The sequence below is a fragment of the Eleutherodactylus coqui genome, chromosome 6, assembly GCF_035609145.1.
Source record: "Eleutherodactylus coqui strain aEleCoq1 chromosome 6, aEleCoq1.hap1, whole genome shotgun sequence".
Lineage (NCBI taxonomy): Eukaryota > Metazoa > Chordata > Amphibia > Anura > Eleutherodactylidae > Eleutherodactylus > Eleutherodactylus coqui.
In genome coordinates this window covers 12,096,876-12,122,590 of record NC_089842.1, presented here as the reverse complement: position 1 = coordinate 12,122,590, position 25,715 = coordinate 12,096,876, and the positions used below count along the sequence as shown (strand labels likewise).

Below are 25,715 nucleotides of genomic sequence, written 5' to 3'. Positions count from 1 at the left end.
CATTTTACTTTTCCATTAGCACACATGGTGCAGAGGTATCATCCTGCTTGTGATGCCAAGACCCTGCAGCAACCGCGAACCAGGCCTTAAGCCCAGAAGACAGCCGGGTACAAGATAGCGGTGGTTCGTGGTGGCTCTACCATCTCCTTTCCCAAAGGCTGAAGTATCACCCAGCTCAGTCATTAGCAAGGGAGATAAGATTTTAGCAAACCCGTCTCTCCTGCGCGCACCACCTTTTTCGACCAACCACAACTCTCTTCTCTCACTCTCAACTCCTCCCCCTGCTCCCAAACTACCAATCACAACACACTCCTAGGACAGGGAGACAATCAGACTTACAAATGATGGAGGGACTCTACACAAATAGCAACCAATCACAGCGCTGCTTTTATTTTACCTCAGTTGTGTAAGAAATGAAAGCCGGGCCGTACGACACAAACAATATACGGCAGAACGCCGATTAGATAAAAAAATACTAATTACACGCGGACGAAGTCCAAGTCAAAATACAAGTGTAATTTAAGTGCATGCCTGCACAAATAATGTGCGTATTTGCGCAGGCACCGCTCATTCACATGGGCGGGGGAGTCTCTCTCGCTGATGTAAATAGCTATTTAGCCAATCGCGGTGCTGATGCAAGTTTGTGCACATAGACTTCTATACGCACAAATGAAAAAATGTTCGGTCCGGTGTCGCCAGTAGATGAAAGTGTGACTGTTCCCAGCAAGAAAAAACACGTAATCTTGTAGATATGAGACCTTTTAGTGGCTAACAAAAATACATGATGTTACAGCGAGCTTTCAGACCAACTCAGGACTCTTCCTCAGGCCCAAAATGCACACAAAAAATGACAATGAACCCGTTGAAATCTATTGTTTCTATTCTCCATATTTTTGCGTGGAAAAAGGGGCTAAAGCCCACTCATCTGAAGGAGCCCTTAGGCTGGTTTCACACAAGTGCTAATCCCACGCGAGTTTTGTGCGCTCCGAGACTGTGTGAATTTGAACTCAGTTCTTTTGAATGGAGTCACACCCATGAGCGATGATTTCCCTCACCTCGATACTGCGATGAAAAAAATTGTTGTATGGTTCCAGTCCTCTATCATGCATGAAACTGGTGTAAAAAGATCGGAATTTCACAGAAGGGAGGAGACACAAATTAGATATTAGAAAAAACTTTCTGACAGTGAGGGAGATCAATGAGTGGAACAGGTTGCCACGGGAGGTGCGGAGTTCTCCTTCAATGGAAGTGTTCAAACAAAGGCTGGAAAAATATCTGTCTGGGAGGATTTAGTAAATCCTGCACTGAGCAGGGGGTTGGACCCGATGACCCTGGAGGACCCAATGACCCCAAAGGTTCCTTTCAACTCTACCATTCTAGAAGAGATGCGAGGCATTTTTGCCTAAAAAAATCGCCTCGCAGCTGCAGGTAAAAAGCATGTTGGCGAGCGCGATATCGTGCAGTTCGCCTCACACTGAATAAATTTAATGAATATACGTAGTGGGTCTTTTTAATGCGCGCGTTCCGTCAATACCGGAGCGGTTGGGAGGTGCAACTTGAAACGGACAGTACACGATATTCCATCCGCATGCTGTCCGATGTGCGAGACGCTGCAGACTGACGCTCTATTCTTCTCCGAACCGGACTGGCTGCGATTTTTCTTACCCAGATTATTCGTTCGAGGAGTATAAACAAGTCCGTGTGCGAGTACCCTAAGGCCGGCCTCACACGGGCAATAAAATAAAATCTTTTGAATGGGGTCATACACATGAGCGATGTTTTCCTGCACTGTACCGCGATGCGGGAAACAAATCGCGGCATGTTCTATCTAGCTCCGTGATCTCGCATCACAGCGCCATTGTTTTCATTGCCGACCCCATTGAAAGCAATGGGAGAAACTCCGCGATCCTCTGCCATGGCTGTGACAGCTGCGCTGGAGGATCCCTGCATCCCCGAAGTGATCGAGGCTGGTTACACATGAACACGCCTCATATCCACGGGGGCTTTGACATGGTGGGGAGCGCGATTCACGGCCCCATACTGCGCTCGCCCGTGTGAAGTTAGCCTAACTGATATCTAAGGACTAAATCACGCCTGCCCCTCCCCCTCCATCCGCTGGTCATTATATACCGCTCTAATCCTTGGGGCTTATTCACATGACCGTATTCGTCATCAGTATTTTGTGAGTCAAAACTAGGAGTGGAGAGAAAAGTATAATGGAGGATAGATTCGCATTTCTTCCGTATTTTGGACCCGCTTCTGGTTTTGGCTCACAAAATGCTGATGTAAAACACGCCGTGTGAAGGAGCCGTTATATGATGGATATTACGAGACCCGCGCAGAAAACTGGTGCGGCGGCGCCATCTTGTGTGACTTGTTATCAGTGCAGTCGATGTGTACATCGTTTTTGTACACATGGCGGTTTTGTTGCACGTGCCAAAAATGAAATTGTGACTGAACCACCGAACGGAACCACTCGCTGTCACTGCAGTCCGTTACACAAGGTTTCCGTTCGTTTCCGTTAGATTTGATGTATAGAATAGTATTTGTCGACTACAGAAAATGCTGTGGGAGTGAATCCATAGGGCGGCTTCATATTGGGCGTATGCGTAAAAATGCACGTGGTAGCGGAGCGCATTTGCACGCATTTTTGTGTATATTACCATACTTTTTGCGCTGGCTGGGCCATTTCACATGGGGTTGGGACACAGCTGCGCCCAAGTTAAATAGCTATTTAGCCTAATTAGTTCCCGATGTGTTGATTTCTCAGTGGAAAAAGCTTAAACAAATAGGCGTGATTTTGTCCCGTTTTGATAATCACAGCCGCACAACGGGACGAAACGAAACCAATGATTTCAATGGTTTCATTTTCACTATTGGGATTCCCGCCTGTTATTTAATACACGTGAGAAAAGATAGGACTTGCCCCATCTTTCTGTTCCATAGATAATACTACATGTGAGATAGATACGGCAGGACATAACTTCACGCTTTTTTTTTTCAAATTTGAACACAATGGCGCAAAGTTTGATCGGAAAAAAGAAAAAATTCTAGTTCATGCGCTAATGCACTCTGTAGCAGTGAGCGTATTAGTGCATGCGCCTATGAATGAAAGCACGTGATAGCGTTCTCTTCACAGTACAATGGAGTCACGCTCTCACGAGCATATATATGCCTACACCCGTGTGAAGGGGCCCTTAGACCTCATGTCCACGGGCAAAAGAACAATTAAAATCCACAGAGGATCACCCGCACGTGGATCCGCGCCCCATAGGGATGCATTGACCACCCGCAGGTAGATAAATACCCGCGGATGGTCAATAAAAGGGAATTAAAAAATTCTGGAGCATGAAAAAAAATGGACATGCTCCATTTAGGTGCGAGGCATGGGGAACACAGGCAATAGGGGATTTTATGTGGAAATCAGTTATTAGAAGGCAAACGGGGTGGGGCGCCATAGGGAGGGGCAGGGGTAGAGGTTGTATGCCATAGGCAGGGTGGAAGGTGTGGGGAGCCATAGCGAGGGGCGAGGGACTAGGTCAGGAGATTTGGTATGCTTCCCTGAAGAGGTGCGTTTTTAAGGCACGTCTGAAATTTCGTGCATTGGTAATTGTCCGGATGCCTTGGGGTAGAGCGTTCCAGAGGATGGGTGCTGCTCTGGTGAAGTCCTGTAGGCGAGCATGTGAGGTTCGTATTACAGGGGTGTTTAGTCTGAGGGTGTTAGCCAATCGGAGTGAGCGGGCTGGGTGGTGTACTGACAGTAGGGAGGCGATGTATGGTGGCGCAGCGCCATGCAGAGCTTTGTGGGTGAGGTAGAGGAGTTTAAATTTATTTCTGCAGTGGATGGCAGTCAGTGCAGCGACTGGCATAATGCAGAGGCGTCTGAGTAACTGTTGGATAGAAAAATTAGCCTAGCTGCTGCATTTAGAATGGATTGGAGTGCAGTGAGTCTGGTGCGGGGGAGGCCGATGAGTAGCAAGTTGCAGTAGTCAAATCGGGAGTGGATGAGGGCGACCACGAGTGTCTTTAGCGTGTTCTTGGTGAGGAATGGCCGTATTTTAGCAATATTTCTGAGGTGCATGTGGCATGTTTGGGCCAGAGATTGGATATGGGGGGTAAAGGAGAGGTCAGAGTCCAGTGTGACGGGCATGCCGTCTGGAGGTTATGATGGTGCCAGACCCTGGAATGGAGATGTTGAGGGGAGGTCGGTTAGAAGGTGGAAAGACAAGGAGGTCAGTTTTAGAGAGGTTAAGTTTGACAAAAAAAGGGAGGACATAGTGTTAGAGACAGCGGACAGACAGTCGGTGATATTTTGGAGGAATGGTCCAGAGATCTCACGAGAGGAGGTGTATAGTTGGGTGTCTTCAGCGTAGAGATGGTATTGGAGGCCGAATTTGTGGATGGTTTATCCAATTGGGGCAGTATAGATAGAGAAAAGAAGGGAACCAAGGACCGAGCCCTGGGGTACCCCGACAGCGAGAGGAAGTGGAGCAGAGATAGAACCAGCAAAGGAAACACTGAAAGAGCGGTCAGAGAGGTAGGAAGAGAACCAGGAGAGAGCAGTGTCCTTTAGACCAATAGAGCGGAGCATAGTGAGAAGGAGGTCATGGTCGACAGTGTCAAATGCAGCAGACAGGTCAAGGAGGATTAGTAAGGAGTATTTACCACTCGACTTTGCAGTCATCAGGTCATTTGTTACTTTTGTAAGGGCAGTTTCGGTCGAGTGTAGAGAGCGGAAACCAGACTGGAGGGGGTCGAGGAGCGAGTTGTCAGAGAGAAAGCGTGTAAGGCGGGAGTAGACCAGGTGTTCCAGTAATTTGGAGATGAAGGGGAGGTTTGTGACGGGTCGGTAGTTGGCAGCATCGGTCAGGTCTAGTGTTGTTTTTTTAAGCATAGGGAATATGATGAAGTGTTTAAATGAGGAGGGGAAAGTGCCAGAGGTTAGGGAGAGGTTGCAGATTGTGGTGAGGTGAGTAATGAGAGCTGGGGAAAGGGACCGGAGGAGGTGAGAGGGGAGAGGGTCGCTAGCGCAGGTGGTGGGGCGGGCAGCGGAAAGGAGCCTGGAGACTTCTACCTTTGTCGTTGGTTCTAACGTAGAAAATGAGTAAGTGCTAGAGGCAGTGCTGAGGAAACTGGGATTGGGGCAAGCCATGCAGTTTTCAGAGATTTCTTTTATAGAGAGATATGTGCGAGAAAACACCGAGCAGGACCACCTGTTTAAAAAAAATTTTCACACGCGATAGCGCTAAGTTTGAACGTTAAAGAAAATAAGACTTTTGACAGGTTCATGTGCAAATATGCTCCGTATAGAGGCAAGTGTATTTGTGCATGCGCCTGTCCGGGGAAGCCCCGAATATACATATTTTCTGCGTATTGCGTGCGTGAAAAAAAAATGCAAGCATGCGCCCATGGATTCCAATGTGTTTGGTGATAAGGTCTTTGACAGACGAACGTATGCACAAATATGCTCACCGCTACAGAGCATATTTGGAGGTTTGGAGATGGCAATACTCAGGCTGATATGTGCGTCAGAGCAAAGTGCTGTAAATATTGCGCTTGCAATGCCCGTTCCGTGGAATAGAATATCTATTTAAAGCCTGAGGGCTCCTGATAAAAAAGTATATGTGTAGATACGCTAGCGTGAGGATGACGTGATTGTGCTGTGAATGGATGACGTGCTTCAACAATGGCTCCGCGCATTTTACGGTACAGTTTTGCGCTGCCGGGCCCATTCACATCGGCGCTTGAGACACCCATGCCGCTTTTGAAACAGCTCAACACCCTAATTAGTCCCTTGTCTTAGTAAGTGACACTCAAGTGCGCAAAAATAGAGCGGGTGCAAAAATCCTCAATGAGAGGAAACCCCTTGAAATCACTGGGCTGCATTGTCGCCTGTGTGCACAAGCCCTCTTAAGGGCCGGCTGTCTTCTTTCCCCTTCGTCATACTCCGGGTCGCACCCTTCCCTTTGCTTTTTTCAACCTGCCATGAACTTCTATGGCAGCTTTCTGCATTAAACGCAGAAAGGTACATCAAGTCCTATCTTTTCTTGAGCGCAGGAATTGCGTGCCAGAAACCCGCTGGTGAAAATGAAACCACTGAAATCAATGGTTTTGTTTGCCACGTTTTGCAGTTGTGAGTTCCACACACGCAAAAATGTACGCAAGCACGTTTGTCTGTTTAAGTCCTAAGAGCGGACCCGCGTGAGCGCATTACGCAGGAAATGGAAACCATTGATTTCAATGGCTTCATTGCCATTTTTCGTTTTTACACGAGCATTCCATGTGCGCCAAAAAAAACTCAGCATGCTCTAGGTGTGCAACAAAGGCCCCATAGAAGTGCGCAAATTCGCTCCTGGTACCAGCGCAATTACACAGGGAAAAGAACATATCTGGAGCTATTTAGGCTAAAGCCTTTTAAATTGGGGCGTGGCTGCGTCCTGAGCCCATGTGGAAAGGCCTTGAAGCGCAAAAAGTATAGTAATACATGCAAAAGCGCATCTATCATGGTGCAAATGCGCTGGGCTACCGTCTGCATTTTTTGCGCATACATTGCATGCAGGGGTGATGCTCTGGGTCTGCATTGCTTCCCTTGTACTAGAATACCCACAGAATGTCTTCTCTCCCTGCAGCGATGGCGTTTGTGGGACGGGAAGATCTCTTCTACATTTGCTCCGTAGACCTGGGGCTGAAGTCCTGTAACTGGACCCTGAACAACGACACGTGCAGCAACAGTCAGATCCAGGCCCTGGTGGTGCAGAAACTGCTCTTCCGAATTCTGGGCCCCAAGATGTCTTCCTTCTTCCTGCCGGTGTCACTGACCTACCTGATGATATTCCTAACCGGAGTGGCAGGCAATCTCCTCACCTGCATTGTAATAGCAAAACACCACAAAATGAGAACCCCGACCAACCTCTACCTCTTCAGTCTGGCCATTTCTGACCTCCTGGTCTTGGTTTTCGGGATGCCGCTAGAGACGTACGAGATGTGGCAGAACTACCCTTTCCCCTTCGGAGAGGGCGGCTGCTACTTTAAGACTTTTCTATTCGAGATGGTTTGTTTTGCTTCAGTGCTGAACGTGACGGCGCTGAGCGTGGAGAGATACGTAGCCGTAGTTCATCCGCTTAAAACCAAGCATGTCATGACCAACGCGCACGCCAGGCGGGTCATCAGTGTTGTGTGGTGCATGTCTCTGCTGTGCGCCATTCCCAACACCTCACTGCACGGTCTATACTACATCTACCTGCCGTCCCTAGAGAGGGTGGAGGAGTCGGCTACCTGCACCATGCTGAAGCCCAAGTGGGTCTACAACCTGGTCATCCAGCTGACCACCATATTCTTTTACTTTGTCCCCGTCTGTATTATCACCGTTTTATATTTGTTGATTGGCTGCCGACTCACGCGGGAAAGGAGATTTCCAATCAGAAGGCTGGGGAGAAGCTGTAAGACGGATGCAACTTGGAAGATATCGCTGGAGAGGGGGAAGCGGAGGCAAATCACTAAGATGCTCTGTGAGTTGTGCCACATGCGTCTCACTAGTCATATTTCTGAGCCATGCAGCAATAATACCCAAAATACAGCCCGAAATAGTCCTCTCCCATCATACGTCAGAATAGAGCCCAGAATTCATCTATCATCTCCTGCTGAGCAATGTGCTGCTAAATTATATATACACCGAATGGCCCCTTTATTAGAGCCCCCGGCACTTTATTATAACGCTCTAGCCCTCTCAAGATTGGCAGTTCCTAGTATGGAAATTACCATCATGATCCTTGAGTACAGCATAAAATCATATAGCAAGTAATGTGCAAGAATATAACTACTATAACACTGCCCCCTATGTACAAGAATATAACTACTATAATACTGCTACTATGTACAAGAATATAACTACTAAAATACTGCCCCCTATGTACAAGAATATAACTTCTATAATATTGCCCCCTATGTACAAGAATATAATTACTATAATACTGCTCCTATGTACAAGAATATAACTACTATAATACTGCCCCCATGTACAAGAATATAACTACTATAATACTGCCCCCTATGTACAAGAATATAACTACTATAATACTGCTCCTATGTACAAGAATATAACTACTATAATACTGCTCCTATGTATAAGAATATAACTACCATAATACTGCTCCCTATGTACTAGAATATAACTACTATAATACTGCCCCCTATGTACAATAATATAACTACTATAATACTGCCTTCTATGTACAAGAATATAACTACTATAATACTGCACCCTATGTACAAGAATATAACTACTATAATACTGCCCCCTATGTACAAGAATATAACTACTATAATACTGCTCCTATGTACAAGAATATAACTACTATAATACTGCTCCTATGTACAAGAATATAACTACTATAATACTGCCTCCTGTGTACAAGAATATAACTACTATAATACTACTCCCTATGTACAAGAATATAACTACTATAATACTGCCCCCTTTGTACAAGAATATAACTACTATAATACTGCCCCCTATGTACAAGAATATAACTACTATAATACTGCCCCCTATGTACAAGAATATAACTACTATAATACTGCTCCTATGTACAAGAATATAACTACTATAATACTGCCTCCTGTGTACAAGAATATAACTACTATAATACTGCCCCCTATGTACAAGAATATAACTACTATAATACTGCTCCCTATGTACAAGAATATAACTACTATAATACTGCCCCCTATGTACAAGAATATAACTACTATAATACTGCCCCCTATGTACAAGAATATAACTACTATAATACTGCCTCCTATGTACAAGAATATAACTACTATAATACTGCTCCCTATGTACAAGAATATAACTACTATAATACTGCCCCCTATGTACAAGAATATAACTACTATAATACTATCCCCTATGTACAAGAATATAACTACTATAATACTGCCCCTATGTACAAGAATGTAACTACTATAATACTGCCCCCTATGTACAAGAATATAACTACTATAATACTGCTCCTATGTGCAAGAATATAACTACCATAATACTACCCCCTATGTACAAGAATATAACTACTGTAATACTGCCCCTATGTACAAGAAGATAACTACTATGGTACTGCCCCTATGTACAAGAATATAACTACTATAATACTGCCCCCTATGTACAAGAATATAACTAATATAATACTGCTCCTATGTACAAGAATATAACTACTATAATACTGCTCCTATGTACAAGAATATAACTACTATAATACTGCCTCCTGTGTACAAGAATATAACTACTATAATACTACTCCCTATGTACAAGAATATAACTACTATAATACTGCCCCCTTTGTACAAGAATATAACTACTATAATACTGCCCCCTATGTACAAGAATATAACTACTATAATACTGCTCCTATGTACAAGAATATAACTACTATAATACTGCTCCTATGTACAAGAATATAACTACTATAATACTGCCTCCTGTGTACAAGAATATAACTACTATAATACTGCCCCCTATGTACAAGAATATAACTACTATAATACTGCTCCCTATGTACAAGAATATAACTACTATAATACTGCCCCCTATGTACAAGAATATAACTACTATAATACTGCCCCCTATGTACAAGAATATAACTACTATAATACTGCCTCCTATGTACAAGAATATAACTACTATAATACTGCTCCCTATGTACAAGAATATAACTACTATAATACTGCCCCCTATGTACAAGAATATAACTACTATAATACTATCCCCTATGTACAAGAATATAACTACTATAATACTGCCCCTATGTACAAGAATGTAACTACTATAATACTGCCCCCTATGTACAAGAATATAACTACTATAATACTGCTCCTATGTGCAAGAATATAACTACCATAATACAACCCCCTATGTACAAGAATATAACTACTATAATACTGTCCCTATGTACAAGAATATAACTACTGTAATACTGCCCCTATGTACAAGAAGATAACTACTATGGTACTGCCCCTATGTACAAGAATATAACTACTATAATACTGCCCCCTATGTACAAGAATATAACTACTATAATACTACTCCTATGTACAAGAATATAATTACTATAATACTGCTCCTATGTACAATAATATAACTACTATAATACTGCCCCCTATGTACAAGAATATATCTACTATAATACTGCCTCCTATGTACAAGAATATAACAACTATAATACTGCCCCTATGTACAAGAAGATAACTACTATGGTACTGCCCCTATGTACAAGAATATAACTACTATAATACTGCCCCCTATGTACAAGAATATAATTACTATAATACTGCTCCTATGTACAAGAATATATCTACTATAATACTGCCTCCCATGTACAAGAATATAACTACTATAATACTGCCCCCTATGTACAAGAATATAACTACTATAATACTGCCCCCCTGTGTACAAGAATATAACTACTATAATACTGCCCCCTATGTACAAGAATATAACTACTATAATACTTCCCCCCCTGTGTATAAGAAGATAACTACTATAATACTGCTCCTATGTACAAGAATATAACTACTATAATACTGCCCTCCAATGTACAAGAATATAACTACTATAATACTGCCCTCTATGTACAAAAATATAACTACTATAGTACTGCCCCCTATGTACGAGAGTATAACTATTATAATACTGCTCCTATGTAAAAGAGTATAACTACTATAATATTGCTCCTATGTACAAATGTATAACTACTATAATACTGCCCCCTATGTACAAGAATATAACTACTATAATACTGCCTCATATGTACAAGAATATAACTACTATAATACTGCCCACTTTGTACAAGAATATAACTACTATAATACTGCCCCCCCCTGTGTATAAGAATATAACTACTATAATACTGCCCCTATGTACAAGAATATAGCTACTATAATACTGCCCTCCGATGTACAAGAATATAACTAGTATAATACTGCCCCCCTGTGTACAAGAATATAACTACTATAATACTGCCCCTATGTACAAGAATATAACTACTATAATACTGCCCCTATGTACAAGAATATAACTACTATAATACTGCCTCCTATGTACAAGAATATAACTACTATAATATTGCCCCCCTATGTGCAAGAATATAACTACTATAATACTGCACCCTATGTACAAGAATATAACTAGTATAATACTGCCCCCCAGTGTACAAGAGTATAACTACTATAATACTGCCCCTATGTACAAGAATATAACTACTATAGTACTGCCCCTATGTACAAGAATATAACTACTATAATACTGCCCCCCAGTGTACAACAATATAACTACTATAATACTGTCCGCTGTGTACAACAATATAACTACTATAATACTGCCCCCTATGTACAAGAATATAACTACTATAATACTGCCTCCTATGTACAAGAATATAACTACTATAATATTGCCCCCCTATGTGCAAGAATATAACTACTATAATACTGCACCCTATGTACAAGAATGTAACTACTATAATACTGCCCCCCTGTGAACAAGAATTTAACTACTATAATACTGCCCGCTACGTACAACAATATAACTACTATAATACTGCCCCTATGTACAAAAATATAACTACTATAATACTGCCCCTATCTACAAAAATATCACTACTATAATACTGCTCCCTATGTACAAGAATATAGCTACTATAATACTGCCCCCTATGTACAAGAATATAACTACTATAATATTGCCTCCTATGTACAAGAATATAACTACTATAATACTGCCCCCTGTGTACAACAATATAACTACTATAATACTGCCCGCTGTGTACAAGAATATAACTACTATAATACTGCCCGTATATACAAGAATATAACTACTATAATACTGCCTCCTATGTACAAGAATATAACTACTATAATACTGCCCCCCTGTGTACAAGAATATAACTACTATAATACTGCCCTCTATGTACAGGAATACAACTACTATAATACTCCCCCCCAGTGTACAAGAATATAACTACTATAATACTGCCCTCCAATGTACAAGAATATAACTACTATAATACTGCCCCCCTGTGTACAAGAATATAACTACTATAATACTGCCCTCTATGTGCAAAAATATAACTACTATAGTACTGCCCCCTATGTACGAGAGTATAACTATTATAATACTGCTCCTATGTACAAATGTATAACCACTATAATACTTCCCCCTATGTACAAGAATATAACTACTATAATACTGCCTCATATGTACAAGAATATAACTACTATAATACTGCCCACTTTGTACAAGAATATAACTACTACAATACTGCCCCTATGTACAAGAATATAACTACTATAATACTGCCCCCCTGTGTACAAGAATATAACTACTATAATATTGCCTCCTATGTACAAGAATATAACTACTATAATACTGCCCCCTGTGTACAACAATATAACTACTATAATACTGCCCGCTGTGTACAAGAATATAACTACTATAATACTGCTCCTATGTACAAGAATATAACTACTATAATACTGCCTCCTATGTACAAGAATATAACTACTATAATACTGCTCCTATGTACAAGAATATAACTACTATAATACTGCCCCTCTGTACAAGAATATAACTACTATAATACTGTCCTATATGTACAAGAATATAACTACTGTAATACTGCCCCCTACGTACAAGAATATAGCTACTATAATACTGTCCTATATGTACAAGAATATAACTACTATAATACTGCCCCCTATGTACAAGAATATCACTAGTATAATACTGCCCCCTATGTACAAGAATACAACTACTATAATACTGCACCCTATGTACAAGAATATAACTACTATAATACTGCCCCCTATGTACAAGAATATAACTACTATAATACTGCCCGCTGTGTACAAGAATATAACTACTATAATACTGCCCCTATATACAAGAATATAACTACTATAATACTCCTCCCTATGTTCAAGAATATAACTACTATAATACTGCCCCCTATGTGCAAGAATATAACTACTATAATACTCCCCCCTATGTACAAGAATATAACTACTATAATACTGCCCCCTATGTGCAAGAATATAACTACTATAATACTCCCCCCTATGTGCAAGAATATAACTACTATAATACTGCCCCCTATGTGCAAGAATATAACTACTATAATACTGCCCCCTATGTACAAGAATATAACTACTATAATACTGCCTCCTATGTACAAGAATATAACTACTATAATACTGTCCTATATGTACAAGAATATAACTACTATAATACTGCCCCCTATGTACAAGAATATCACTAGTATAATACTGCCCCCTATGTACAAGAATACAACTACTATAATACTGCCCCTATGTACAAGAATATAACTTCTATAATACTGCCTCTTATGTACAAGAATATAACTACTATAATACTGCCCCCTATGTACAAGAATATAACTACTGTAACACTGACTCCTATGTATAAGAATATAACTACTATAATACTGACTCCTATGTACAAGAATATAACTACTATAATACTGCCCCCTATGTACAAGAATATAACTACTATAATACTGCTCCTATGAACAAGAATATAACTACTATAATACTGCCCCCTATGTACAAGAATATAACTACTATAATACTGCCCCTATGTACAAGAATATAACTACTATAATACTGCCCACTTTGTACAAGAATATAACTACTACAATACTGCCCCTATGTACAAGAATATAACTACTATAATACTGTCCCCCTGTGTACAAGAATATAACTACTATAATATTGCCTCCTATGTACAAGAATATAACTACTATAATACTGCCCCCTATGTACAAGAATATAACTACTGTAATACTGACTCCTATGTATAAGAATATAACTACTATAATACTGACTCCTATGTACAAGAATATAACTACTATAATACTGCCCCCTATGTACAAGAATATAACTACTATAATACTGCTCCTATGAACAAGAATATAACTACTATAATACTGCCCCCTATGTACAAGAATATAACTACTATAATACTGCCCCTATGTACAAGAATATAACTACTATAATACTGCCCCATATGTACAAGAATATAACTGCTATAATTCTGCCCCATATGTACAAGAATATAACTGCTATAATTCTGCCCCCTATGTACAAGAATATAACTACTATAATACTGCTCCCTATGTACAAGAATATAACTACTGTAATACTGCCCCCTATGTACAAGATAATATCTACTATAATACTTTCCCCTATGTACAAGAATATAACTACTATAATACTGCCCCTATGTACAAGAATATAACTACTATAATACTGCCCCCTATGTACAAGAATATAACTACTATAATACTGCCCCCTATGTACAAGAATATAACTACTATAATACTGCCTCCTATGTACAAGAATACAACTACTATAATACTGCCCCTATGTACAAGAATATAACTTCTATAATACTGCCTCTTATGTACAAGAATATAACTACTATAATACTGCCCCCTATGTACAAGAATATAACTACTGTAACACTGACTCCTATGTATAAGAATATAACTACTATAATACTGACTCCTATGTACAAGAATATAACTACTATAATACTGCCCCCTATGTACAAGAATATAACTACTATAATACTGCTCCTATGAACAAGAATATAACTACTATAATACTGCCCCCTATGTACAAGAATATAACTACTATAATACTGCCCCTATGTACAAGAATATAACTACTATAATACTGCCCACTTTGTACAAGAATATAACTACTACAATACTGCCCCTATGTACAAGAATATAACTACTATAATACTGTCCCCCTGTGTACAAGAATATAACTACTATAATATTGCCTCCTATGTACAAGAATATAACTACTATAATACTGCCCCCTATGTACAAGAATATAACTACTGTAATACTGACTCCTATGTATAAGAATATAACTACTATAATACTGACTCCTATGTACAAGAATATAACTACTATAATACTGCCCCCTATGTACAAGAATATAACTACTATAATACTGCTCCTATGAACAAGAATATAACTACTATAATACTGCCCCCTATGTACAAGAATATAACTACTATAATACTGCCCCTATGTACAAGAATATAACTACTATAATACTGCCCCATATGTACAAGAATATAACTGCTATAATTCTGCCCCATATGTACAAGAATATAACTGCTATAATTCTGCCCCCTATGTACAAGAATATAACTACTATAATACTGCTCCCTATGTACAAGAATATAACTACTGTAATACTGCCCCCTATGTACAAGATAATATCTACTATAATACTTTCCCCTATGTACAAGAATATAACTACTATAATACTGCCCCTATGTACAAGAATATAACTACTATAATACTGCCCCCTATGTACAAGAATATAACTACTATAATACTGCCCCCTATGTACAAGAATATAACTACTATAATACTGCCTCCTATGTACAAGAATATAACTACTGTAATACTGCCCCCTATGTACAAGATAATATCTACTATAATACTTTCCCCTATGTACAAGAATATAACTACTATAATACTGCCCCTATGTACAAGAATATAACTACTATAATACTGCCCCCTATGTACAAGAATATAACTACTATAATACTGCCCCCTATGTACAAGAATATAACTACTATAATACTGCCTCCTATGTACAAGAATATAACTACTATAATACTGCCCTCTATGTACAAGAATCTAACTACTATAATACTGCCTCCTATGTACAAGAATATAACTACTATAATACTGCCCTCTATGTACAAGAATCTAACTACTATAATACTGCCTCCTATGTACAAGAATATAACTACTATAATACTGCCACATATGTACAAGAATATAACTACTATAATTCTGCCCCCTATGTACAAGAATATAACTACTATAGTACTGCCCCCTATGTACAAGAATATAACTACTATAATACTGCCCCCTATGTACAAGAATATAACTACTATAATTCTGCCCCCTATGTGTGCTACTATAATGTGCTGTCCTTTTTATTGACCGATTGGTTACCAGATGTGGTTGTCATCGTCTTCACCATCTGCTGGGCCCCGTTCCATATTGACCGCCTGCTATGGAGCTTCATCGTCCGCTGGACGGATTCCATGCACACCACCTTCCAGTATGTCCACATCCTGTCTGGCCTCTTCTTCTACCTGAGCGCGGCGGTGAACCCCATTATCTACAACCTTCTCTCCACCAAATTCCGGGAGTGTTTCCGCCAACTCGTCTGCAAGAACCCAGAGAACAGCCTGTCTTATAGCAGCTCCCCCGCCCTCTCCAAGGTCCACAAGAGCCCTTCCCATGTGGAGAGTCTGCCGGTGGCGTCCGGGCGAGCGCTGTGCAGGGAGGAGCTCAGGTTTTTACCGCTAACGCTGCACTCTCAGCTGACCTGTTCCCCTGATGATGAGACCTCCTCCATGTAATAGCAGGTATAGGCTGCGCTCTCAGTTGTGCTCCATCTTTCCATTAATCTAGTCCCAAAGCAATGGCTGAAATCTGTGGCCTTACACACAGACAAGGAGCTTGTCCTAGGCCGGGGTCACTCCATCAACTGACCCCAAGTGCAGAACAGAGCTGTGCCCAAGGGCAAAAATCATCTGAGGCCTGGATATTACAATGATATGATCAAGCGTGAAGAGTGTCCGAAGGGGAAAGTTGCGCATTGATCCTCTTAGACAGGGCGCAGCTGGGTGGAGATCTTGCAGGGCAATATTAAGGAGCCACATTGTACGTGTCACCATATAGCGCTCTATACACCGCCGTATTACAAATGTATTTTTGCCTAGACGCAAAGCTGAGTACAGCTGCAGAATGGCTGCCCTCTATATGACTGTATGAAATCACCTGGGTCCCATAGACCTCTATGGGAGTCATTACACATCGCCATGCAGAGCCTGATACATTGTTACATTTATATTATTACTGTGTTGTACTGTCACATTTACCTATTGAGATCAATGAGAGGCTCATTCTCATAGCTCAGGTTATAGTCCCACCTAGTGGGATTGTTCTACAGGACGCTGTGGAGGATTCCACCATGTGAAGAATATGCACCAAAATCTGCATTTCTAATGTGCGGATTTTGATACAGAATTGAAAATGGCAAAATTCATCCTGCAACACTGCATCAAAATCTGCATCTTTTACTGCAGAATATTCTGCAGCGTAATATAGAATATTCCAGTGCGTGAGTGCGCTCACATGTCATTGATTACCTGTGGATTTCGGTACAGATCTGCAGCAGATTTCACCCCTTCAGGGCTTAACCCTTTCCAATCCATTTATTTTTTCTCACCCATTCTCCCCAGCTCCAAATAAATTGGAGCTGGGGAGAATGGGTGAGAAAAAATACATTTCCCTGCACCCTCCTGAACTGACAGAGTTCAGGAGGGTGCAGGTGCTCACTGCACCGTGGAAGATCCTGCTTACCTGTCCGGCGTCCTCCTCATTCTCCCTCTGCCTCCTGGCTCGGTGATCATGTGACCGCTGGGGTCAGGTGGCATCCAGCGGTCACATGATCGCCGAGCCGGGAGACAGAAGGGAGATAGCGGAAGACACCGGACAGGTAAGCAGGTCCTCCCACAGTGCAGGCTCCTGGCTCGGCGTTCCTGTGACCGCTGGAGGTCAGGTAACACCGATGGTCACATGATCGCCGGCCGGAATCTATGCATTGCATAGCGCTAATTGAGCGCTATGTAATGTGTAAAGGAGATGGCAGAAAGGGTTAAAAACCCTTTCTGCCTTCTCCTCGGGGGTCCTCGATGAGGACCAGTGCAGAAGTGTATCTGCACCTGATGTGTCTGACGATCGGGTGCAGATCCACTCCTGCACTGCAGTGTCGGGCCTGCCCCGACATCGGAGCTGTGGAGGGAAATTATGATGTCGGGGCAGGCCCGACATTGGACTGGAAAGGGTTAAACCAATGGACGTGTTTTTGTCCCAGTCTTCGATCGTGAATATCACGGCCACGAAATAGGACGGAGCGAAACCATTGATTTCAGTGGTTTTGTTTTCACTATCGGGATTCTCGCGTGTTAATACTACTGATGAGAAAAGATAGGGCTTGCCCTATCTGTCTTGCACATAGTTTTTCTTCGTTATGAGAAAGATAGTGTGTAGTGGCCCAGAGTTAATGGGGCCCCTCCATAATGTTATATGTCTGTCTTCTGCCATTGTCTTGTCAGTGTCATATTTGTAGAGTGCATCAGATTTATGTGGATTGGATGGTTGCAGGACTGCAAGGGTTAACTGTCTGGTATGTCTAGTCCTGTCTGGAAAATGTATCCTATTCAGTGTATTGTTTTGTATTCAAGTGAGGATGTTATATGTATGTGTGTGCAAGAAGGGGAGAAGTCTATCTTCTGAGAGGAAGAGTGAAGTCTGACAGTGAGTGAGCTACACAGATGCCGGTCCGTGCGTGGAGAGAATGGAGGAAGCCGAGTGACCTCCTTGTGCTCGACCTGGGCCTATTCTACCCAGCAGACTTTGGTTTTGCTACTGAGCGCTGAAAGTAGGACAAGCTGCTTCATAGCGAGAAGAGGACAACGAGACTGAGTGTTAACCAGTAGAGAAAGTTGAAGGGAGCGGGATCACACAGATAACCTGGACTGTGGATTATCTGAATACTCTGAGTATCCTACCTGTTACACCACTCTGGCTTGTTGTACCTGTACCAAGACTGTTTGTTTGGATTGGAATTAAAAAGGTTACAGTAAATGGTCAGAACCAACTGTTCCCAGTTCTTGTTCAGAAAGTTGTCCTGTGTGTGGACTACTTTATTTCATCTGGAAGATCTGTCACAAAGGATGGAATGTTGGCATCACAAGTGGCGATTGGACTTAAGGTAGCCCCCGGTTACTACCCCTGTAATCTCCCCCAGCAGTAATGTGGTTGGGTCCCGAGTTACCGCCAGGGGAGGAGATGGTACAGCCTCATGAGAAGGCCTTTCTCTACCCCGCTGTCTCCTCAGCTGTGGTTCCTCTCCTCAGGTGCTGCAGGGCAGAGCTTTGGCATCACGAACAGGATGATTCCTCCGCACCTTTGTCTAAAACCGAAGAAGTGCCTTCGCTATTTTACAGACACGCAGAAGAGTGTATGCCTGCGCCTGAGTTGATCCGGACAACTATAATAATAATAATAATCTTTATTTGTATAGCGCCAACATATTCCGCAGCGCTTATAATACAGGGGGAATACAGAGAGACAAAAGTACAAAAATTACAGAACCGCGGTTACATAGTAATCAGTTGATGGAAACAATAGGGGTGCGGGTCCTGCTCCAACGAGCTTACATACTACAAGTAATGGGGTGATACAGAAGGTAAAAGGGCTGGAGATGTGCACGGTATGGTGGGGTGGAGAGTGAGGGATGCTATACACATAGACAATGGTCAGACATTTAGCTGTGTGATGGCAGAATCGTTATGACTGCAGGAGCGGTTTATGACGGCTAGCAGGGATTGCAGTCAGTAGGTCAGGGAGCATGTTATCAGGCAGCGTACAGAGGAGTTTGTTTAGGGAATGCGGTATGCCTCCCTGAAGAGGTGCTTTTTTAGAGCATGCCTGAAGTTTTTCGAGTCCTGGATTGCCCGGGTAGCCTTTGGTAGTGCGTTCCAGAGGACCGGTGCTGCTCTGGAGAAGTCTTGGAGGCGGGAATGAGAAGTTCGAATTAGAGGGGTGAGCAGTCTAGTTTCGTTAGCAGAGCGGAGAGCCCGGGCTGGGTGATGGATTGAGATGAGGGAGGCGATATAGGGGGGCTGCACTGTGGAGGGCTTTGTGGATGAAGGTAGTGAATTTAAATTGAATTCTGTATTTAATGGGCAGCCAGTGCAGTGACCGGCACAGGGCAGAGGCGTCCGAGTAGTGGCTGGACAGGAAGATGAGCCTGGCTGCTTCATTCAGGATGGATTGGAGAGGGTAGAGTCTGGTGCAGGGGAGGGCGATCAGCAATGAGTTGCAACAATCGAGCCGTGAGTGGATGAGGGCAACAATAAGCGTCCTTAGCTTGTCCATAGTGAGAAAAGAGCGGATTCTTGCGATGTTCTTGAGGTGCAGCTGACATGTTCGGGCCAGAGATTTGATGTAGGTTGTAAATGAGAGATCGGAGTCGAATATGACCCCAAGGCAGCGGACATGCTGTCTGGGAGTTATGGTGGTGCCACACACTGAGATGGAGATGTCAGGATGAGGTCGGTTAGTTGAGGGTGGAAATACCAATAAGTCAGTTTTAGAGATATTTAGTTTTATAGAGAGAGGACATAGTGTTAGAGACAGCGGACAGACAGTCGGTGATGTTTTGGAGGAAAGGTGTCGTGGGAAGAGGTGTATAGCTGGGTGTCGTCAGCATAGAGGTGATATTGGAGGCCAAATCTCCTGATGGTTTGTCCAATAGGGGCTGTGTAGATAGAGAAAAGAAGGGGGCCAAGGACCGAGCCCTGGGGGAGCCCAACAGCAAGGGGAAGAGAAGGAGAGGTAGAGCCAGCAAAGGAGACACTGAAAGAGCGGTCAGGTAAGTAGGAGGAGAACCAGGAGAGAGCATTGTCCTTTAGGCCGTTGGAGCGAAGCTTAATGAGGAGGAGTTTGTGGTCGACAGTGTCAAATGCTGCGAAGAGGTCGAGGAGGATCAGTAGGGAGTAATCGCCCCTCGATTTGGCTGTCAGTAGGTCGTTGGATACCCTTGTAAGGGCAGTTTCTGTCGTGTGTTGGGGTAGGAAGCCAGACTGTAGGGGGTCGAGGAGAGAGTTCTCTGATAGATAGCTTACAAGGCGGGAGTAAACCAGGCGTTCTAATAGTTTGGAGATGAAGGGGAGGTTTGAGATGGGTCGGTAGTTGGCAGCATCAGTCGCTTCAAGAGTCGGCTTCTTTAGCAGTGGGGATATGATGGCATGTTTGAAAGAAGAGTGAAAGATGCCAGAGGTCAGAGAGAGGTTGAATATAGTGGTGTGCTGGGAGATGATCCCTGGGAGAGATATCGGAAGAGGTGTGAGGGGAGAGGGTCGCTAGCGCAGGTGATGGGGCAAGCAGAGAAGAGCAGTTTGGAGACTTCTTGCTGTGTCATTGGTCTGAGTACAGACAGTGAGCAGGAGCTAGATGCAGTGCTGACAAGACTAGGGTCAGGGCTAGTCTGGGGTTGGGAAGTTATTTCCTGACGGATGTCATCAATTTTCTTTTTGAAGTAAGCAGCCAGCTCTTCAGCACTGAGATCCGTCACCGGGGGCTGTGGTTTAGGGCTGAGAAGGGAGTGAAAAGTATCAAAGAGCCGTTTAGGGTTGTGCCATAATGAGGAGACGAGAGAGGTAAAGTCGACTTGTTTGGCGTTGTGGAGGGCGAGGTTGTAGGTTCTGAGCATGAATTTGTAGTGGAGAAAGTCCGAGGACGTTTGCGACTTCCTCCAGAGCCGTTCAGCACTTCTAGAGCACTGCCGGATGAAGTGCATTAGAGGCATGAGCCAGGGTTGCCGTGTTCTACATCAGATGGCTTGGGTCCTGGGGGGCGCCGCTTCATCCAGGGCATGTTTGAGAGCGGTGTTGTAGCGAGCGGCAGCCAGCTTGGGGCAGGAGAGGAGAGAGATAGGGGACAGAGAAGACTGTAGGGACTCAGCAAAGTCCTGGGTGTGAATGGCCTCAAGGTTCCTGTAGGTACAGTAAGTAGGTGGGTCAGGAGAGATGTCAGAAAGCGTGACAGAGAAAGAGAGGAGGTCATGATCCGAGAGCGGGAGAGGGCAGTTAGTGAAGTTGGAAGCAGAGCAGAGATGGAGGAAGACCAGATCAAGAGTATTGCCATCCCTATGAGTGGGAGAGGCGGTGAGTTGAGAGAGACCAAGGGAGGAGGTGAGCGAAAGAAGCTGAGAGGCAGATGGGGAGATAGGGTCATTAGTGGGAATCTTGAAATCACCTAAGATGAGGGTTGGGATTTTGCAGGATAGGAAGTGGGGGAGCCATGCAGCAAAGTGGTCCAAAAACAGGCAAGGAGCACCTGGGGGCAGTAGATAACTGCTATTTGAATGGACAGGGGGCAGAAGAGCCGTAGCATATGTACCACAAATGATGGAAAAGTGAGTGAGGGTACAGGGGGGATGACCTGGTAGGTACAATTAGGGGAGAGAAGAGCACCTACTCCTCCACCACGCCTGTCATCTGGTCTCGGGGTATGGGAGAACTGCAGGCCATTGTAAGACAATGCAGCAGGGGAGGCCGTGTCAGACTGCTGTATCCACGTTTCTGTGAGAGCGAGCAGATTTAAAGAATGAGCAGTACAATACTCGTGGATGGTGGGGAGTTTGTTACATGCTGACTGGCAGTTCCAGAGCGCACATTTAAAGGAGTCAGGGTAGGGTTCACATGGGCTAGCAGTTGGGCTTGTGGGGTGTCTTAGTGAGTCAGATAGGGGGTAATAGGAGCAGTGGATGGTGGGCCAGGATTGGGAGAGATATCCCCAGCTGATAGTAGCAGCAAGCGTGAGCAGATGATTAGGAGATTTATGGGGGCAACTGTTATGTTTGTTAGTGGTATTAGGGGGTTTGAGGCTAAGTAAGAAAGTATGGAGTGCATGCGAGCTGTGCAAAGGGGAGGTCAGGAGAGAGGGGCAAATGTGTATGTGAACCCCGGAGGTGGGCACTTGAAAAAAGTTCTGAAACTGAGAGCAAGGATTAGAACTGAGGTGACAGCATTAGCGATAGCTTTGAAGCATAAAGCATTTAAGCAGAGATTGGGACCTACCTGTCTCTTGCCCTGTTGACCTGCCATGTTAAACTGCATAGAATTCACACTTGATCACGGGCACACTTCATCACAGGGAACACATGCGTACACTGCCACAGGCGTGTCAGTGAAGGGATACTACTTTTAAAAACCAAACAACTGAGTTGCTTCCGCTTCCAAATGTCTGAGAATGTCCAGGACAAGAGTGACTGCTTGTGTTTGTATGATGTATGTATGAGACAGGACGGCTAGACACTACACCCTACTAATCCACTTAGTGCACCACTGTCTGTCTGCCATGTTATCTGTCAGTAGAAACAGCCTCATTATCATTTTTTCTAGTCAACTCGGTTGGGGGTATTGACTTAAGCTGCCACCCTTCACGATATTCAGAGGAGTGATGTTCATGCCACTCTCCTCATCTTCTTTAAGCCTACCAGTCATCCTTTTCTATTCTCCTGCTCAGTTACAGTGTTGTATCTTTCTTTAGTCTTTTGGGAGAAGAATTATATAAGTGCCCCATAGCAATGTTAGTGTATTCTGGATTCCATGCAGCCTAACGGATTTTCTCAGTGGGTAAGGCCAGAGAGAATGGAGAAAGCCGAGTGACTTCCGTGTGCCTATTCTACCTGGGAGACCTCAGTGCTGCTACTGAGCACTGAGAGTAGGACAAGCTGCTTCATAGCGAGAAGAGGACAACGAGAGTAAGTGTTGACCAGTAGAGAGTGAGAGAGTTGCAGGGAGAGGAATCACACAGATAACTTGGACTGTGGATTATCTGAATGCTCCGAGAATCCTACCTGTTACACCACTCTGGCTTGTTGTACCTGAACCAACACTGTTTGTTTGGATTGGAGTTTAACAGGTTACAGTAAACGAACAGAGCCAACCGTTCCCAGTTTTTGTTCACAAAGTTGCCCTGTGTGTGGACTACTTTATTTTATTTAGAAGATCTGCCGCAGAGGATGGAACGGTGGCATCACAAGTGACAATTGGACTTAAGGTAACCCCCAGTTACTATCCCTGTGATCTCCCCCAGCATTAACATGGTCAGGTCCTGAGCTACCCCCACGGAAGGAGATGGTAGAGTCCCATGACAAGGCCTTTCTCTACCCCGCTGTCTTCTTGGCTGTGGGCTAACTCCTCAGACGCTGCAAGGGCAAGACCTATCTTCCTGATTTTGTTTCAAACTCGGGGCGCAATGTTTAGTTTGTATAGCTGCATATCAGCGAGCATATTACCATAAGTGCATATCTGTTTAGGCCCTCAATTAAAATTCAACTAAAAGGGTGACATCTGCAGCAGATCTGCACTGAAATTCATGGCAAATGTGAGGCACCCTTAGGGCTCATTCACACGAGTGTATTTGCGCAGTGTATTGTACACACGATTTTTGTACACATAATATGCAGTAAATAGAACCCATTGACTTCGATCCTGTGAAAAAAATACACAGCATGTCCTATTATGGTGCCTATTATAGGCCACTGAAGTGAATAGGCCGGTGCAAATACATGGGCCCTTCTGCATATTTTTTGCGTTCGCAAATATGTGGGCAAAATGGGCTTATGCCCGTGTGAATAAGGTTTTGGCCAGTTTCAGATGAGTGCATTGTCACATGTCTGTAATATGGATCCGTATGCCATTACAACCGTATCACATCAGTATTTGCCTCCGTATATTTTCATTTCTTCTGGACCAATACTGATTCGTATTTACCCAATAGAAAACAATAGTAATACGGAGGCAAAGATGCAAAAAAAACCTGAAAACCTCTGATTTTTCTTTTGGGGGTTAATGCTCCTTCTTTATAGTCTTACTCCTTATCGGGCTTGCTAATCTCGGCCCGTGTCTGGCAGCATTATGTTTCCTCACCAGTATTTTGGGTTCTGACCTCGGTCCGTCCTTTATGTTTTTTATCCTCCCTCCTTACAGACTTTAAATTTGGAATGTGGGAATCTCTGAGGAAAATTGGTGATTTATATGAAAATAATTCTATTCTAGGTTTTCCTGCAATTTGTAAGTCGTTTCCAATACCTATTAGTATGTGTTTTCGCCTTTCTAAGATTGATATCTTCAATCCCTAGATGTACATAAGCCTACTTTCCCCAAGTCCGCTTTTATTTTTTTCTCTTTGCCTATTTGGGCATCCAATGGCATTGCCATCCTTTATAATTATTTTTTCCCCTAGCTTCTCAAAGCAAATCTCTTCATATGCAGCTCTGGAAACAAGGCTTTAAGTATCAGTTCCACCTGGATGAATGGAGGACAGATGTCGTGGACTATAAAGGTTTCACATGGAATCGGGCATTGGGAGTCCTTGCAGAAAGTATTCATGCGTTGGTATCTAACTCCTGCTAGAGTCGCCAAAATGAACAGTTCTATCACTGAAACATGTTGGAGAGGATGTGGCCTCAGGGTACCCACTTCCATATGTGGCCGCCCGGCCCTGTCATTTGCTCCTTGTGGAATATGATTTTTCATTTTGTGTATATTGCATCACGTCGTTTTGTAGCCCTGGACCCGGTGCCAGCTCTTTGCTTCTTCTCTATTCAGTTATCTCCCATATCTTTCTTGTATCTCATCAGACAATTGCCAAAAAATGGAGATCTCCAGATACATCTTCATGGAACAAAAGTATTAATTCCATAAATCTGACGTAGAATTTGGAGGATCTGTATTCTTATAGCTATGCTACTAAAACCTCCTCATTTTCTTCCTGGGCATCTTGGACAGAATATTTGGCATAAAACCCACCATTCTGTACACATGACCTACATTGTTCTTCTCTTCAGAGATGCGTTGCTTGTGTCGGGCTGCATGCCATGAGAGACAATACAGTCTGTTGTTTCATTTTGGTCTGTTCAACCCGTTTCTTTCTGCTTCTTTTTCCTTTCCTTGGTACTCAGTGATGGTGGACACTTTACTCCTATAAGTATTTTTAACCTTTGCTCATTATCTTTTTGTACAA

At 42.9% G+C, this 25,715-nt stretch overlaps 1 protein-coding gene across 1 annotated transcript; it reads left to right on the top strand.

The window, feature by feature from the left end:
* Positions 1–6,631: 6,631 nt before the first annotated feature.
* Positions 6,632–16,468, top strand: LOC136633487 (neuromedin-U receptor 2-like). The gene is made up of 2 exons (XM_066609248.1): positions 6,632–7,508; positions 16,059–16,468. Exons 1-2 carry the CDS (start codon positions 6,632–6,634, stop codon positions 16,466–16,468), a joined length of 1,287 nt encoding a protein of 428 aa, XP_066465345.1.
* The last annotated feature ends 9,247 nt before the right edge of the window (positions 16,469–25,715 follow it).